The sequence below is a fragment of the Psittacula echo genome (assembly GCF_963264785.1).
Source record: "Psittacula echo genome assembly, chromosome: Z".
Classification (NCBI taxonomy): Eukaryota; Metazoa; Chordata; class Aves; order Psittaciformes; family Psittacidae; genus Psittacula; species Psittacula echo.
The window spans coordinates 2,366,854-2,385,586 of NC_137742.1; the positions used below are offsets into that span (position 1 = coordinate 2,366,854).

Below are 18,733 nucleotides of genomic sequence, written 5' to 3' on the forward strand. Positions count from 1 at the left end.
ATGAAGAGAGGCTGAGAAAGTTGGGGCTGTTCAGCCGGGAGAAGAGAAGCTGCGTGGAGACCTCAGAGTAGCCTTCCAGTATCTGAAAGGGACCTAAAAGGATGCTGGGGGAGGGACTCTTCATTACGGACTGTAGCAATAGGACAAGGGGTAATGGGTTCAAACTTCAACAGGGGAAGTTTAGATTGGATATAAGGAAGAAATTCTTTCCTGTGAGGGTGCTGAGGCACTGGAATGGGTTGCCCAGGGAGGTTCTGAATGCTCCATCCCTGGCAGTGTTCAAGGCCAGGTTGGATGAAGCCTTGGGTGGCATGGTTTAGTGTGAGGTGTCCCTGCCCATGGCACAGGAGTTGGAACTAGATGATCTTAAGGTCCTTTCCAACTCTAACTATTCTTTGATTCTATGATTCTAAGGTCCTCTCCAACCCAAACCAGTCTGTGGTTCTCCCACTTTACAGTCCTGTATAATTAGACCTCTCCTTACAACAAAGCCTTCACTTGGACATGGTTCTTCTGGGCCCATTTATGTTGAAGACACATAATCAACAAGTAAACTGCAGAGGAAGAAAAGTCAAGGTGCTGTAACTACTGCAAGAGTCCCTGTGTCCTCCCTCTAGGGACACCTACGGATGGGATCTCCCCCTCTTCTGCAGGCTGAGTCATCAGATGGTTGGAGGGGAGCAGAAGAAAACAGAAGTGGGCAGTCTGGAGCAAGTCACCTGGAAATGTCCAAACCAAAAATACATTTAATATAAAATAAGCCTTGCAAAATCACAAATGGACTCAACTGACACCAGCAGGAATTGATTTTGCTCATCCACCCACGCTGTGTGTCTATCTGAACAACAAATTCATTCCAACGCGATGCAGAGTCGAGACCTCAGCTTGGATCTCGATAACTGAAGCAGAAGACCAAAAAAACTCCACCTCAAAACCAACCAACACCCCTCCTCAGAAAAAGAGCACAGAAATCTAGGGTTGCATTGCATGTATTGGGGTACACCTTTATTAATAAATTTCAATTTTATTTTTTTTTAAACACATCGTCATCTTCACAGGGCATAAAAGCAGGTATTTTAGATGAGATGATGGGGTAAAAACAGATACAGGCTCACAGACGAAAAAGATCACAGATTTCTCTTTTTTTTTTGACCAACTTGCAGAATTAGCACTTATCACAGTAAGTTTGTTCTGGGACTCCAAGGTATTTAAAAAACAATCTTCTATAACAAAACCTGACAAGTTTGGCCACCATTCTCAAAGTGGAAGTCAACTTTTTTTCTTAAAAATAGCCACTGCTTTGTAGTTTTGGTCCAAGGGTAAGTCTGAGGGAAAAATCTAACTGCCTTTTTTGTCTTCATGAAGTATGAAACCCGCATGGCTCATAGAAACTACCCAGCACAGAACTACCTGTTAATGTTTAAATGACATCAGATGTTCCTGTTTAAGTGATGGATACTCCAAAACATACAATTAGGATCAAAAGGATTAAGAAATGAAAATCTGGAAATTGGTTTGCAGGATTTAAAAAAAAACCCCAGAATCAAATGCTTCCTTTGAGTAGCTGCAGAGCTTTGGACACAGTTTCTAACTCATAAACAAAAAAAGGAACATCACGACCATGTAGAGGATATTAACTTTCAAATGCTGACCTGAAAATGCGATTAAAACTGCCTGTGACCACAGATGAGCCAATCACATCTTTGGTTTGCACATGTAATTTATCAAAAGACATTAGGGCCCTCTCAAGTTTTCAAAACAAAAATCAGATACTTTGAGGCCATTTGAGATTGCCAGTCCTGATTTAGGATGTCTGAAAACCACTAGGGGAAACACTGCCTTTCAGAAAATAAAGAGATCTAAACAGTAATGTCCACACATGGAATCTTTCTGCATACAACAAACTCTCTCTGTGTCTCAAAACACTGCTGCCATCTACATCTGTGGTAAGCAGAGTATGGGAAGCATGTTAACAGATGGCATAGCGGATAATTCCAGAGGTACGAATTTCCCTCAGTCTTCGGCAGTGGCGCAGGATGATGATGATCTGATGAAAGCGCTTATCCATCTTCATAGAGGTGAACAATTTGATATCATCCTCCACAATAAAACAACAACCTGGAAGACAAAAAATGGCTTTGCTAGAGAAATAACTGTGTTGTAGGATACGCTTAATATTGCACAAGTAACTACACAACCTCTACTTAGCAACTGCACGTGCTGGATCTCTGAGACAGCCTCACACTGTCTCAGGAGCTTTGTCATACCGTCTAAACTACCACCAGAAAGAAGAATTACCAGCGTTCATTAAGTTAATGGAAACCCTGCACCATCCACAGGCCTCATTCAGTGAGCTCCCTCTGTTATCAGCTGTATCTACTAACATCTTCCAAACCACGCACGCTCTTGTCGGGTTGTACATACAATCACAGAGTGGTCTGTGTTGGAAGAAACCTTAAGGCTCATCTAGTTCCAACCCCTGCCACAGGCAGTGACCCCTTCCACTAGAGCAGCTTGCTCCAAGCCCCTGTGTCCAACCTGGCCTTGAACACTGCCAGGGATGGGGCAGCCACAGCTTCTCTGGGCACCCTGGGCCAGCGCCTCAGCACCCTCACAGGGAAGAGCTTCTGCCTAAGAGCTCATCTCAGTCTCCCCTCTGGCAGGTTAAAGCCATTCCCCTTGGCCTGTCCCTACAGGCCCTTGTCCAAAGCCCCCCTCCAGATTTTCTGGAGCTCCTTCAGGCACTGGAGCTGCTCTCAGGTCTCCCCTTCAGGAGCCTTCTCTTCTCCAGGCTGCCCCAGCCCAGCTCTCTCAGCCTGGCTCCTCCAGACCAGAGCTGCTCCAGCCCTCGCAGCATCTCCATGGCCTCCTCTGGACTCACTCAAGCAGGCCCACAGTACATTATCACCCTACCATAATACTGGGAGAGTCTCAATGAGCAACAAATCCAAAAGAAGCAAGAAAAAGTCTCAGTTTGTCATAAGGTGACTCCTGAGTACCTAGTGCATGCTTAGGGCAGAATGCTCTTGCATTCTGTCCAGGGCAAAAATTAAGAGGCAGGCCCCAACATAAAGAACTCTCCTGTGAGACAGAGAGTTTGCTCGGTGTTTTATGTCTGAACTCAGAAACATGAGGACATTCTAAGGATATTGCCAAGCTCAGCATGTGGAGTACACCCCTCCAGGAATAATTACATTCTTGTTCTCAAAAGGAATGTCAAATAGGATATTTTAATATCAGAGATTCATTGTGCCACGTATCTTTGAAAAACTAACCTGTAAGTACAACTGGCTTTTAAGTTGAGGGAAAGACATTTTGGTATATTGTCACTCCTTCCACACTTTAAAGAGGAGAAAACCTCTTGAGACTATCAGAAAGCCCTGTCTTTTCTACAAACCCTCTGCAGCATGACTGATTACCCAGATTTCCCAACCTCAGAACAAGTTTTTAATAGTTCCTGTCCATTCTAGCTTAAAAACTGAAAGTACTATTTATACAGCTTGATTATCAAAGCAGGAGCTTCCAGAACTTGTAGTGATTCCTCACTAAACCTTTGTGCACTCGAAGATTTTGCTACAACACACTGTGAAAGTGATAATTTTTCCAATGAAAACATATAAAAAGCAACCAAGTTGGTCATGGGAAAACTCTTCACTCAAAACCATAACCCTTGTTGCTACACTGTATGACTTTATCCAGAAAAGGTTTTTATACTGATGATTTTAAAAGGTTTTTTATACCAAGAATATAAAAAGGATTTTATACTGATTACTCAGATCTGTACAGTAATAAGAGACTTATATTCCTTATGGCCTAGAATCTAATCTGGAACCAAATCTCATTTCTGTTCCCTTTCTCTTACACGGAGGCAGAAGCAGAACTTTCGAAGCTCCAGACTGCTGAAGTGTTGTAACTCCACAAACCATTATTTTTTTTCATTTAAGAATAAGCAACAGCAGATTTTCTAAACATTTTCACTCCAGCAGGTTAGACCATTCCACCATTTACCACAGCCTGCATAGACTGTTTGAGAATAAAATACTCTGAGTTACACCATAACATGAAAAGCATGTGCTGTCATTAATAATTCAGTATTTTGTTCAGTTTCTTTATACTTGTGCTGCAATGTCCAAATGTTACGAATTTGGTACTAACAAAGGGATAAAAAATAAATACCTTCTGTACCCTCACTTTCTTCTCTCAGGTATCTGTAGTACAGGTTTTTGTTTGTTGTATTCATAGAACCTGGAGCCTGATTGCGGATCTTGTATTTGGTCATCATTGCTTTGTTTAGATTTTTAATAACTGCATTGATCTGATCACATGTTATGCGGCCTTTCATATACCTGCAAATAAAAAATAAAAATCAGTAACCAGAAAAATCAAAATTCTGTGTTTATTTTTCTCTTTCATCTGCCTTCATTGAACACCTTATTCAGTTTCTTCTTCAGTTTTTCTGCTCTGTGTTAATGAATAAATATAGTAGTTAATTTTAATTTCCTTCACTGCTTAATAATCTTGAAAGCAAAAGCCATGATAAAACTTAAACCAGAGATATGAAACATTAGAAAGCTAAATTAAGTAAAAAAACCTCCAGCGCTTAAGTTGTAAGAAGCATTTCAAGATGGAATAAAGGTTGCTGTTACGTTGTACCACTTCAAATACAAATGCAGAAAAATCAAACAGCATTGCAGAAAACATTGTACAAGCCAAAACTGAAATTAAGTGTTTCTGCCTAAGACTGCAATGTTATTCGCACTAGATACTGTGTGTGATCCTAGAGCCATTCCTGTATTTTTCTGAAGAAATACCAGTTTTGTGTTGTTTTCTCTATTTTAGTGTGCAGCAAACTGAGCTATGCAAGACATAGTTCCTCTGAACTTTCAGAGCGGTTCATAAAACTGGCACTAAAATAGTAAGATCTGCCAATAACAGCCTAGAGGTGCAGGAAGCACAGATGATAAAAACAAAGTGATGTGGAAGCATTAGAACACTGGAATATTTGTAAGTTAAGCTATTTAGTATTTATAATGTAAAGGCATCAATTCAAGAAAAAGGAAACATGCTACAAACTGAGCAGCCATTATATAAAAACAAAGGCTGAAACTCACATAAACAAGCAGTAAGCTAAATACAAAATAAAACCCCAGAAACCACTGCAGTAACAGAGAGGGCACCCTTGTAACCTGAATTATCCTGTGATTGCTTTTCAGGCACTACAACGAACCAAACTTGGCTGTTGGTGTTCGGTTCGGTACCAGTTTGCCGATGTGTGGAACTGAGGAAAGTGTTGCAATTAATTTTAAGAACAGAGTTCTTTAGTTTGGTACTTCAGGTGGCTAAAAGCTGTAGGAGAGTAAGACTGAAAAGATCAATTAACAGGAAATTTCTTCCCTCATTTTAATCTGAATGGAAAAACATATTTGGAAAACATACAAAGCATTAAAAGCACAAGTAGCTAATCAATGAGAAATTCAATATACCAAACCACAATGTGGGCAGGCATTCTACAGTTGCCAACTAGAAATAAGTGTTTGCTGTCAATCTGAAGAATAGCCAGTCCCTGGCCAGGGACACAGGCTTGCATGGGGAGTGTAAGAACTCCTGAATTCAAAGCATTTACTCCAGATTGAAGTGCTGCTAAGTTATTTGCTGCCAGTTTTCAACTGTATTGATACTTCGATTAATCCAGACTCAAAGTTCAGGTGCAGCCATTTTTTTTTTTATAAAAATATTCTACTTTGCACAAATAGCATCTGTTCAAATAAAAGCAGCACTGCCACCCCTGAAGTTCAGTCACACTTGGCATAAACAACCACAGAAGGGCTTTGCCTGTATACATTAACTGCTATTTATTGCTCTATCTGCATCCCGTAGCCTACTTATAAAGTCACAGGGGAGGGTGCAGAGTTGCAAAGATTAAGGCCGGAGGATAAAATACCTATATTTAAGTTCCCATCAGCAGACAAAGAGTGTGGGAAGCAGAAACAGAAAAGCAGGATTTGGTTACCTGAGCCTAAGAAACGAGTGCTCAATGAGAGGCCCTCAGGAATCCAAGGTGCTTGGCAGTGGCCAGCAGATGTGCTGGGGTTTACAGACAACTCACCTCATAGCAGCCTTTCAGTATCTGAAGGGGGCCTACAAGGATGCTGGGGAGGGACTCTTCATTAGGGACTTTAGTGACAGGACAAGGGGTAACGGGTTCAAACTTAAACAGGGGAAGTTTAGATTGGATCTAAGGAAGAAATTCTTTACTGTGAGGGTGCTGAGGCACTGGAATGGGTTGCCCAGGGAAGTTATGAATGCTCCATCCTTGGCGGTGTTCAAGGCCAGGCTGGACAGAGTCTTGGGTGGCATGGTTTAGTGTGGGGTGTCCCTGCCCATGGCAGGGGTGTTGGAACTGGATGATCTTAAGGTCCTTTCCAACCCGAACTATTCTATGATTCTATAAAGATCTGACAGAGCGTGCTACAGCATCTGCAATGGCACCAGGGAGTTAGGCTCAGCCAGCTGCCTTCTGGTTTCTCCAAAGGCAGTCAGGGACAAGAGGGGGAGCTGGGGCACCCAGTCAGCACAGGGACACCAGTGTCACAGACATTTACATGTAAGTGCCTTCATCTGAAATGAAATTCTGCCAAAAGAAATTGCAATTTCTTTTCTGTGCATAACCATAAGGGTCACAAAACCCCCTCATGTTTCAATCAGCCATGGCTGGCAAACACATAAATGCTGGTATTTAGTTTTGTTTATACATACAGTAACATGAAAATACAAGGTTGAGAAGTTCCAAATTCGCCCATTTAATTTAGATTTAAAATAACTTTAAAAATCTATTTTACTACACCAAAAGCAAAAAACAACAACAAAAAAAAAACCACCAAAAAACCCCCACAAACAAACAAAAACAAACAAACAAACAAAAAAAAACAAACCCAAAAAAACCCCCCCACATTATTTTTTAAGAGTGACCCAATTTCGGTCTTTAATCCACAGAAGCTCTTTTCAAAACGTTTTTCTCCCTAGGTATGAAAACCAAAGCACAGTGCTATGTTCATCAAAGAAAAAAACATCAGTATATCACATATGTATCACTGGAAAAGAGATGAACCTCCTCCTAATGGCTAGCCCCTGCTCCCTCAAAAGTGCTTAGGCTAAAAGAAACCTCTATTCCCCCAAGTTACCATGATCTTCTGAGACTTGAGAGTCATAACGAATGTGCAGATTCTAAAATATCTTAAGCGGTAAGAATTTTATACAGGGAATAAAGCAAGCATTTTCTTTTGCCTTGAATTCAATGTTAACTGAGACATCCAATGTGCAACTTCCCTTCTCTTCCTCCATAAAGTGCCTTTCTGTCACAGATTTGAAGGGTGAGATAATTTGCAAGTTTCTTACTGTGCTGAAGCATTCTGTTTGATCAAGGGACTCTTGTATCCACACTTCAACACAGCATGGACCTCTGCTAAATACCTGCTGCAGAGTTCCAAAATTAGGAAGCCACTGCAGACAATACCCCTTTTCGTGCCCTAATAATGTTAGGGATAGACTGCTGTTCACATTCAGCACAAAGAGGGTGAAAAACACCTAGATTATTCAGTCACAATCTATGGCAGCTGTGGGAGGAAAGAAGAGAGGAATGAGACTCTTGGCAGATGCAAAATCCAAGATACCCAGCTGGTATAGGATTTAGACACATATGTGATGCATTTGTGTTTCACTAAGTCCCTCAGACAGGCTTAGCATAGGCACAGTCCTGTGCTAGCACAGCCAAGCAGCTCTAGGACTAGAGCTGTGTAAAGATGCAGCAGGTATAAAGAAACCCTATATCGGAACCAGTGCTGACCTAGAGGACTGGGATATGAACCTAATTCTCATTATTCTAAGACAATTATGTGAAGTGTGAGAAAACTTGGGTCACAAGCTTGCTGGTTAGATTTGAATAAATAGTATGTGAAATTGGAAGCTTAGCAGACTCTCCCAATCTTCTATTACAACACTGCCAGGCAACAGCTAAAAAATGGTAGATTAATAGTACTATTTAAATTCATGTAAATCATCCTCCACAGAACAAACATGCTTTTCCCATATGAGTAAAAATATTTCTATAGGTACAGTAGCACAGTTTAAGATGTGACCTTTCTATAAATCCGGAAAAAATAGAAGAGAATCCATCTGGGCTCTATCCCTATCCTCCCAACCTGGGATCAGCAGTGGAAAGTCTTCCATTTTTAGGGATAATGAAACAGTCAAGAAGTTACACAGAAGACTGTAGTTTTAAGGGGAAGACACAATTATTGGCTGGAATGTTTGGCTGGAACTACTCCTGCCATAGCATGGGACTAAAAATTCATGTACTCCAGGTTCACCTTTCCAAAATTTTATCAGAGAGAAGTACCTACAGGATTAAATCCACCAGATACCAGAAATGATCACCAGAGTAAAAAAAACCAGCAGCACACTCTTTTAAGAAGTAACCAAGAGTACTGCTTCATTAGCTCAACATTAAGACCCAAAAATAAAATAAAAAAAAAAAACTTACAGAAATAAGTGCTATCAGGGAACACACTGAATCCAGACTCTTGGTAACAATGAACCAGTGAGCCCAGAGGAGACCATGGAGATGCTGCAAGGCTGGAGCAGCTCTGCTCTGGAGCCAGGCTGAGAGAGCTGGGCTGGGCCAGCCTGGAGAAGAGAAGGCTCCTGAAGGGGAGACCTCAGAGCAGCTCCAGTGCCTAAATGGGCTGCAGGAAACCTGGAGAGGGGCTTGGGACAAGGGCCTGTAGGGACAGGCCAAGGGGAATGGCTTTAACCTGCCAGAGGGGAGACTGAGATGAGCTCTTAGGCAGAAGCTCTTCCCTGTGAGGGTGCTGAGGCGCTGGCACAGGGTGCCCAGAGAAGCTGTGGCTGCCCCATCCCTGGCAGTGTTCAAGGCCAGGTTGGACACAGGGGCTTGGAGCAAGCTGCTCTAGTGGAAGGGGTCACTGCCTGTGCCAGGGGTTGGAACTGGATGAGCTTTAAGGTCCCTCCCAACCTAAACTCTCTGTAATTTTAGGATAACAATTTAATCATCAAGAGAATTTCCTCATTTTGGCAGAAATATCTGTCCTTGTCCAAAAAATGCTATTTAAGAAAAGTTAATCCTACATGACAGACTCCAAAATGCCCTTTAATGGAGCAGCACAGGATGGGGCAAGTTGGTGCGGTCGGGCCAGTTTAGCCCCATACGGCCAATGCAAAAGCCTAAAAGAGAATGGAGACTAACAGCAGATTATCACAGCCTGAATGAAGCCACAGCACCATTGAGTGCTGCCGTACCAGACATGCTAGAACTTCAATATGAACTAGTGTCAAAGGCAGTGGAGTGGGATGTCACAACTGATATTGCCAAGGCATTTTTCTCAGTCCCTTTGGAGGCAGAGTGCTGGCCACAGTTAGCTTTAACTTGGAGGGGCATCCAGTACACTTGGAATCAACTGCCCCAGGGGTGAAAACACAGCTGCTAAAAAGGAGAAAAATGACTGCTACAGATGAACCCAGGACACAAGGACATCTAAAAATCAGGTAATGGTAGAGGAAAAAACCCACAGCTTTCCATTCCAAAAAAAGGGGATGTTAAAAGCAAAAAAAGGCCTCCTATTATAACAAGACTGATGTCTTTCCCTGTCCCAGAGCAGGTTGGTAAGTCAAGACCTGAAGCTGTCAGAAGGCAACTGTTAGGTTGAATAAAACCAGCATTTATTATTAGTTTTTCTTTTCAGCATAACAGTACCTTTCCTCTTACAACACGATGTCTCCTTTTTTTAATGCCTCTTTGCAGAACACAGAGAGAACCCATCTATACATACAGTAGCTAAGATACTTCATAAACTCAAAGTGACTTTAGAGATGAGAGGTTTGGGGTTTAAGTAACGAGTTCTCATCTTCCCAACATACCCATTAGAAATGAACATAATCACCTCCATTACTTTCATTTCCAGGTTTTACAGTGTTGTACGTAAGCTGTCTGGAGCTGTCATCATGACGTCCCACCCTGTGGAACATCTACAACTTTAAAGCAGCTCTCTCAGTCTCAGATCTGCAAGAGCTCACTCTCACAAACCTACCTTTGCCACCAGACTGGCATGACAGAGGTAAGAAAAGCCACACATACTTACGCAGGAACACCTTCAAGATCTTTTGCTGTTACTGAGAGCATTTTGCTAGGAATTATTTCAGATGCCTTTGTGGGTTTTGTTTCTTCCCCTAGTTGCCTGTCATCGCATTTCTGGGTTTCCTGAAGCTCACTGTAAAATGAATGGATATTAAGTGTATAAATAGCAGATAAGTATAAGGAGAATACCATTGTAAGCTGCATTCTTCAGCTGACTTCAGGATAGCTCTTTATTTCTCTGCTAGAGAGGCTGCTATCCCTGCCCATGGCAGGGGGGTTGGAACTAGATGATCTTAAGGTCCTTTCCAACCCTAACTATTCTATGATTCAATGACTCTATGAATTAGAAGCAGGGCAAACACAGCACAGAGCTGTTTGGAATTCAACGTACCATTACATTTCACACAGAACATGAGGCCTCGCTTTTCATCAGATGAACCACAGCACAGAGCTGCAGCCTAACAGGCAGATCTCAAATACTTCACAGCTCTTTGAAACAATTTCAAATCTTGGGAAGCCTGACTCACCCATTAAGCTTATAAAGCAAAGGAATTCAACACCATGCAGCAGGCTAGGGTTTCTTATAGATGAACTTCTGTTCCTTAGGCAAGATCCTAAAAGCTGAAGAATGTCCTGCTTTGAGCGATTATTACAGTATTATTTTTATAAAATTACTTTTCCTCGAAGCCCTCAGCTTAGAGCCTGAAACACCAAATTATTCACCAGTCACACACCCAGCTGCTCTCCTACTCACTGGTAAGAGGACAGCAAAGAGGATGCCTTTAGCCTGAATACAAGGACATTACTGGGCTGAGATGTGCAACACAAAGAACTTAAAGCAGTACCAAGCTGATCTGTCACAAAGAACTGATCCTCTGCTTCAATCTAACCGTCCCACAAGAAGAGATCTTTCTTTGACAGGGCCCTACAGTCACTGAAGGGCACAGCAGTGCCCCATCTGTTGACATGAGGGCTGAGATTTCATGTGTTGCTCAATGCAACACCCCCAAACCCAGTGTCCTTCTTGCTAGGGAAGATGACTGCAGTGTAGAGGACAGCCAGTGCTACCTGCTGGACTCCCAAACTGTCTGGTCTGCGACTCAGGGACAGGGCAAAGCTCTGCTCCCTGCCACACCACAAAACAGAGCCCTTCTGAAAACCAGTTAAACTAACTCAGATTTAAACACCTGAAAAACAAGATGAGGCACTGCACAAAACTGATCCTGGCGCCCCTGCGCTAGCACTAGTGGCAGGGAACATCAGCAAAGAGTTCCCTCAGGGAAGGGTGTCGATTTTTGGTGGTGGGGAAGGAGGATATGAAATAGCATAAACACAAGGACCAAGAGATATGAGTTCACATCTTAAAACTTCATTCCTCCCATCACTCCAGTCTTCCGCTGTCCTCTTCACCACAACAAACATACCTTTCCTAGAGGATTCCCTGGTCATTTATATCATCTATGACCTGCAGGTACTTCTGCTGTGGGTTTCCACCTTGGCTCTATATAGCTGCAATGAGATAGTACATTTACACAGCTGGCTGCTGACCTGAACCAGGAAAAGAAAGAACTGAACCATGTTTCAAAACCTTGCTTATGTGTAATGACAAACTACTCTCTAAATAAACATCTGGAATACAAAGGGCTTAAGACATACTCAACTTGCTTTTTATTTCAGTGAGATTCCTCTGCTAAATGAGAACATCAAAACCAAGAATAGAGACAAAAACAGCTAAAGCCATGAACTGTCCCATTCATCTGTGTGTGCATTCTCATTCTTCCTCAGATTTGAAGGCCTGCCTCACCAGCACTCAAGTGCTTTGCTTTCTCCATCACTTACAAAACGCACTCAATAGACAGTTAGTGCTTGGCTCCCCGTGCATTTTGGGACATATAGGAACAGAAATGGAAAAAGTCAATGGAGGAACATTTGAGGAAGAGGACTGAAGACCTATTTACAGCAATACAGATTGATCCTGACCAATTACGCTCTGTCTAGCATTTGCTTGATCAAGGGGTTGGAACTGGGTGAGCTTTAAGGTCCCTTCCAACCCAAACCAGTTTGGGATTTTAGGATAACAACTTAGCTTCAGGCATCAAGAGAATTCCCTCATTTTGGCAGAAATATTAGTCCTTGTCCAAAAAATGCCATTTAAGAAAAGTTACTACTACATGACAGACTACAGGCAAGAACATCTATTAATCAGGTCCTGATGGAAGGGGAAAAACCCACAGCCTTCCATTCCAGAAATCTCAAATCTTTCACTGGGTGGTCTTTGTTGCTTTTAACAAGTCTGATTTCTTTCCCTGTCCCAGAGCAGGTTGGTAAGTCAAGACCTGAAGCTGTCAGAAGGCAACTGTTAGGTTGAATAAAACCAGCATTTATTATTAGTTTTTCTTTTCAGCATAACAGTACCTTTCCTCTTGAGACATGATGGCTCCTTTTTTCAATGCGTCTTTGCAGAACACAGAGAGAACCCATCTATACATACAGTAGCTAAGATACTTCATAAACTCAAAGTGACTTTAGAGATGAGAGGTTTGGGGTTTAAGTAACGAGTTCTCATCTTCCCAACATACCCATTAGAAATGAACATAATCACCTCCATTACTTTCATTTCCAGGTTTTACAGTGTTGTACGTAAGCTGTCTGGAGCTGTCATCATGACGTCCCACCCTGTGGAACATCTACAACTTTAAAGCAGCTCTCTCAGTCTCAGATCTGCAAGAGCTCACTCTCACAAACCTACCTTTGCCACCAGACTGGCATGACAGAGGTAAGAAAAGCCACACATACTTACGCAGGAACACCTTCAAGATCTTTTGCTGTTACTGAGAGCATTTTGCTAGGAATTATTTCAGATGCCTTTGTGGGTTTTGTTTCTTCCCCTAGTTGCCTGTCATCGCGTTTCTGGGTTTCCTGAAGCTCACTGTAAAATGAATGGATATTAAGTGTATAAATAGCAGATAAGTATAAGGAGAATACCATTGTAAGCTGCATTCTTCAGCTGACTTCAGGATAGCTCTTTATTTCTCTGCTAGAGAGGCTGCTATCCCTGCCCATGGCAGGGGGGTTGGAACTAGATGATCTTAAGGTCCTTTCCAACCCTAACTATTCTATGATTCAATGACTCTATGAATTAGAAGTAGGGCAAACACAGCACAGAGCTGTTTGGAATTCAACGTACCATTACATTTCACACAGAACATGAGGCCTCGCTTTTCATCAGATGAACCACAGCACAGAGCTGCAGCCTAACAGGCAGATCTCAAATACTTCACAGCTCTTTGAAACAATTTCAAATCTTGGGAAGCCTGACTCACCCATTAAGCTTATAAAGCAAAGGAATTCAACACCATGCAGCAGGCTAGGGTTTCTTATAGATGAACTTCTGTTCCTTAGGCAAGATCCTAAAAGCTGAAGAATGTCCTGCTTTGAGCGATTATTACCGTATTATTTTTATAAAATTACTTTTCCTCGAAGCCCTCAGCTTAGAGCCTGAAACACCAAATTATTCACCAGTCACACACCCAGCTGCTCTCCTACTCACTGGTAAGAGGACAGCAAAGAGGATGCCTTTAGCCTGAATACAAGGACATTACTGGGCTGAGATGTGCAACACAAAGAACTTAAAGCAGTACCAAGCTGATCTGTCACAAAGAACTGATCCTCTGCTTCAATCTAACCGTCCCACAAGAAGAGATCTTTCTTTGACAGGGCCCTACAGTCACTGAAGGGCACAGCAGTGCCCCATCTGTTGACATGAGGGCTGAGATTTCATGTGTTGCTCAATGCAACACCCCCAAACCCAGTGTCCTTCTTGCTAGGGAGGATGACTGCAGTGTAGAGGACAGCCAGTGCCACCTGCTGGACTCCCAAACTGTCTGGTCTGCGACTCAGGGATGGGAATGCTCTGCTCCCTGTCACACCACAAAACAGAGCCCTCACTGAAAAATGACTGTGTTAGAGCTTGGTTTTTTTTTTTTTTCTAAATGATATTTGGAAGGACAGTGTTGAACCTCAGTTCTAGTGACTCAGCATTTGGATGACTAATCTATCCCTCAATCCTTAGGCACTGCAGCTACGAAATCAGTGTGTTTGCAATTCTATAGCAAGGAGTGCTCAGATTTAAAGAAAATAGTAGTTGTCTGCTATAATGTCTCATCTGGCACTGGAAGCTTCCATTTGAACAAGTTGGTGTTTTACAGGTTTTACCTAAGGGATTTTATTGGGTTCTAGCACAAGCTTGAAAGTGAACAGTCAAGAGCAAACTCTAGAATCAATACATGTAACAACCTCAACTCCCAAATGTTCACAGTTAATATACAGGAAAAGGAATACCATTCTGCAGCTGGACAATGCCAGGAGCAGCCCAAGCCCTCCATACTCATGTACCACATACCAGCTGCTCCATGCGCTACAAAGATTAGGAAGCACCTCCAGAAAGTACAGTGCTTCATTCTGTTCCTTCTCTGCAGTTTCCTCGAGCTCCTAAAATTAATGTTAAGACTGCATCAGAAATCTCAAAGTATTAATGTCAAGCACGTAAAATTAGTTTACTATTCCGGTATTGCTAAAGTTCAACTTGGCAACAGGTGTTCTTTGCTCTCATCATCTCGCTTCTTTACCCCGTACTTTCCCAAAAGCATCTAGTGAAGCTCAGGAAAACAAATCTAAGAATGTCTGCCCTTGCCCTCAAAGTGGCAAAGAACTGTGAGCGGGCAAGAAAAATCTTTACCAATATACCTTAGTAAGTCTGGGCAGGGCAGCGGTGAGGGCAATGAATACATAGTGCAGGAAACTCATCTACATTCCCCAAACAACACTTTCAGAAAGACATAACACATGAAAGCACTGCAAACCCTTACCGGAACAACACATAAATACTCTAATTAAATAGTTTTCGTAGCTATAGCAAGGATGCAAAAATAGAACTGCTGTTTAGCTCATGTATCTGTTATCATAAAGACATGCTTTCAAGGTATTAACCTGAATAAATAAAAAGTTTCGTTTTCACTGTGCTGGAGAGCTGCTTAAAAAACCATTAGGAAACCCAGTACAGGCCCCAGCTTCTTCTGTAGAGCACTGAGGATCTGGAAAAGAACAACTACAGGCTTATCAAACATCCCTTTGAATCTTCCAGTGTTTTATGAATAGGATTAAAATAGGATTAAAAAAGAAAAAAGATTACCTTTAGCAATTTTGTCCTTTCTATATTTTCTTGACATTCAAATTCTATTTTATTCAGGACACCATGCAAGGCTACTATCTGCTCTCTTATTTTAGAGACCATAGATCTAGTGGCTATTTCTTTTCCTGCTAAAAAAGGAAAGAACATTAAGACAAACCATCTCCAACACAAAACGAAAATCCCATTTCCCTCCCCTCCACATGCAGCAATTATCTACTAACTCTATGCTCCCCAGACACCAATCTCTTCCCAGGAGAAGCAGCAATATTTGCCAGTCATACTGTCACCCATAGAGCCAACAGTTCAAAGCTGCTGTGGGAATTAAGGCTTCTCTCCAGCACGAGGCCAGGAAGCACTAAGCTTTACCCACTACTGCTACAGGTTACAGGTGGAAGACACAGGTTTTAAACACAGTCTGGCTTTCACAAGCACTCAGCTTCAGCACCCTGTTCTCCGTCATGATCTCCCTCTGCTTAGGGGTATAGTTCTCTGAGAACAGGAGGTTCGCCTGGATGACCAGATGACCATCCCAACAAACATTTCTATAATCCTGCGTAATTTTATTTGTGCCTAGGAAAGGATAAGAGATTCATGTAAAACATTCAGATCTATTTTAGTACATCAGATTAAAGAAGCTTGTTATTTAAGCACTGTGGGTCTTCATCACAGCCAGGCACTCCTGGAATGCCAGGATAAGTCACCTGTTTAAATCTCCATCAGTGCCTTTGCACAGTTTTGTGATTAGGCTTAACACACTCAACACACCCACCAAGATAGTTTTTTTCTCCTACCTGGGTCTTTCCACACAAATTATATAAAATACAGGGTACCTTAACCACCAGTCTTCAAGTGCCACAGCAGAAGATACTTTCACTTAGCCTACGTTCTGTGCCTGGCATCCCTGATAATCCTCCCATTTTACTGTCCTTGCTCACTTTTTTGTCACTCTATTTTACTCGATTTCCACTTTATGTCATGTTCCCTGTATATAATTACAGCATTCCCATGTTCTGCAAACAGGTGCGAACCAAAACCCACTCTTAAGTTCCTTTTACCTGCAAATGCTAATTCAAGAAGATTTTTCAAAGCCGAAATCTCTTCCACTTTATCATATAAGCAGTCTACGTTTGAGAGTAACATTTTTGAGCATAAAAAAGCACAACCCTCTGCCATCACTCTGAAGGGAAACAAAGAACACAGTAATTTCAGAAATAATTGCCAACACCAGGCATGAAAGCAGCATTTTAAAGAGGACCCTGATCTGCCAAAGCAGCAAAAGGAACCTAAACGAAGCAGTAAATGTAGTAACTACCTTTTATTTTATGACACCAAAAGCCGCAGAGGAAGCACAAAACAAAGCAATTTCCCTGAACTCTGGAGATAAACACAGTGTAATACCATACAATTCCTCATGAAACTGAATTAAGTCTTTATTAAAAGTTCTCACTACTAAAGGAGTTGGAAACTTACTGCAATAAACAGGAAATACTGGTTTATATGGAGTACACCTGTAAACCCCCTCTCTGGGATACATCATGAGGTGATCAATATTTAAAGAGGCTGTGTTTGTTGCAGGCTTTTTAAGTAATTAAACAGACAAAACAACCCACAAAAAAAAGAAAACAACAAACAACAACAACAAAAACACAAAGAGAAAAACCCCAATGTGCTCTTGCTTAAGAGAACAGAAGCACAAAAAGTAGCATTATAGAAAAACAGAATGGTTTTGACTGCAAGGGAGTTTAAAGCTCATCCAGTTCCAACCCCTGCCACGGGCAGGGACCCCTTCCACTGGAGCAGCTTGCTCCAAGCCCCTGTGTCCAACCTGGCCTTGAACACTGCCAGGGATGGGGCAGCCACAGCTTCTCTGGGCACCCTGGGCCAGCACCTCAGCACCCTCACAGGGAAGAGCTTCTGCCTAAGAGCTCATCTCAGTCTCCCCTCGGGCAGGTTAAAGCCATTCCCCTTGGCCTGTCCCTACAGGCCCTTGTCCCAAGTCCCTCTCCAGGTTTCCTGCAGCCCCTTCAGGCACTGGAGCTGCTCTCAGGTCTCCCCTTCAGGAGCCTTCTCTTCTCCAGGCTGCCCCAGCCCAGCTCTCTCAGCCTGGCTCCAGAGCAGAGCTGCTCCAGCCCTCGCAGCATCTCCATGGCCTCCTCTGCACTCGCTCCAACAGCTCCACGTCCCTCTTGTGCTGCTGCCCCAGAGCTGGGTCAGGACTGCAGGGGGGGTCTCCCCAGAGCACAGCAGAGGGGCAGGATCCCCTCCCTGAGCTGCTGCTCACACTCTGGGGGTGCAGCCCAGCACACGGGGGGGTTCTGGACTCACTGCACACGGGCCATGGCGATCTCCGCGTCATCCCCGCAGCCCCAGTCGCGCCCTACCGGGGTCCCGACCACCATGAAACCTCCGACCCTCAGCGTCCCCTCAGGACCCGTCCAACCTGGCCTTGAACACTGCCAGGGATGGGGCAGCCACAGCTTCTCTGGGCACCCTGTGCCAGCGCCTCAGCACCCTCACAGGGAAGAGCTTCTGCCTAAGAGCTCATCTCAGTCTCCCCTCTGGCAGGTTAAAGCCATTCCCCTTGGCCTGTCCCTACAGGCCCTTGTCCCAAGCCCCTCTCCAGGTTTCCTGCAGCCCCTTTAAGCACTGGAGCTACTTTAAGGCCTCCGCGCAACAACCGCCCCCTGGCCGCACCGCCCCTGCGCTCACAGAGCTCACATCGCTGCCTCCGGTGGGTCCATCACACCGGAAAACCAAGCTTTATTTTCCTTTTAGTTTTACAGTGCTACGAACCAGCACATATCAGTTATTAGTCAGTCATGAGAGCCTGGCCGATCCCCGCGCCTCAGGAGAAGCGGGACGGTTCTTTCTTAACACAGATTACTCCGCGGAACCCCCAGCTCCCTCACTCCCCATTTTCTCCTCACGAAACGCCCCAGCACGACCCCTTATGTCCCCCGGTACTCACCGCACTGATCCCTGCGGCGGTCAGCACCGGCGCTGGTCAGCAGAAGAAAAAGCACACAGAAGCACAGCGAACGCGGAAGACGGCGATGGGCACGAACGGCTCCGCTTTAAACGCGCCGCGCTCTGGCGGCCGTTTATGAGCGTGCGCAGGCGCCGCAGCTGGACGTGGGAACGGTGGGGCCGCCTCCAGCTCTCCCGCGCAACAGCCCCGCAGCGGTTGTTGGTTGTGATACAAGTTCAGTTTATGTCGGCATTCAACAGAAGGCAAGGCCATCAGTACAAACGAAGCCATTTTTCTGCATATACTGTTATAAAAATTCAGTCTTAGCCACGACTGATTCCAAATATTCAGATTGTTTAAGGGTAAGAGGCAATAAGCAAGCAGGCTGGGTGCCCAGGGGAGTCTCCGCTCCACCAAAGACGCA

The 18,733-nt window shown here is 43.5% G+C and overlaps 1 protein-coding gene across 2 annotated transcripts; it reads right to left on the reverse strand.

The window, feature by feature from the left end:
* Positions 1-1,037: 1,037 nt before the first annotated feature.
* On the reverse strand, positions 1,038-18,433 carry SKA1 (spindle and kinetochore associated complex subunit 1). Of its 2 annotated transcripts, XM_080637632.1 has the most exons (8): positions 18,310-18,432; positions 16,397-16,518; positions 15,342-15,469; positions 14,553-14,641; positions 12,951-13,079; positions 10,155-10,283; positions 4,177-4,346; positions 1,038-2,118 (listed from the first exon to the last, which is right to left on the reverse strand). In XM_080637632.1, the coding sequence occupies exons 2-8, from the start codon at positions 16,512-16,514 to the stop codon at positions 1,970-1,972; spliced, it is 912 nt and encodes a 303-aa protein (XP_080493758.1). In that variant the 5' UTR covers positions 16,515-16,518; positions 18,310-18,432; the 3' UTR covers positions 1,038-1,969. The 2 variants fall into 2 exon arrangements, with proteins under 2 accessions (XP_080493758.1, XP_080493759.1); XM_080637633.1 differs by lacking the exon at positions 16,397-16,518 and having other exon boundaries at positions 15,342-15,466; positions 18,310-18,433.
* Between the last annotated feature and the right edge of the window lie 300 nt (positions 18,434-18,733).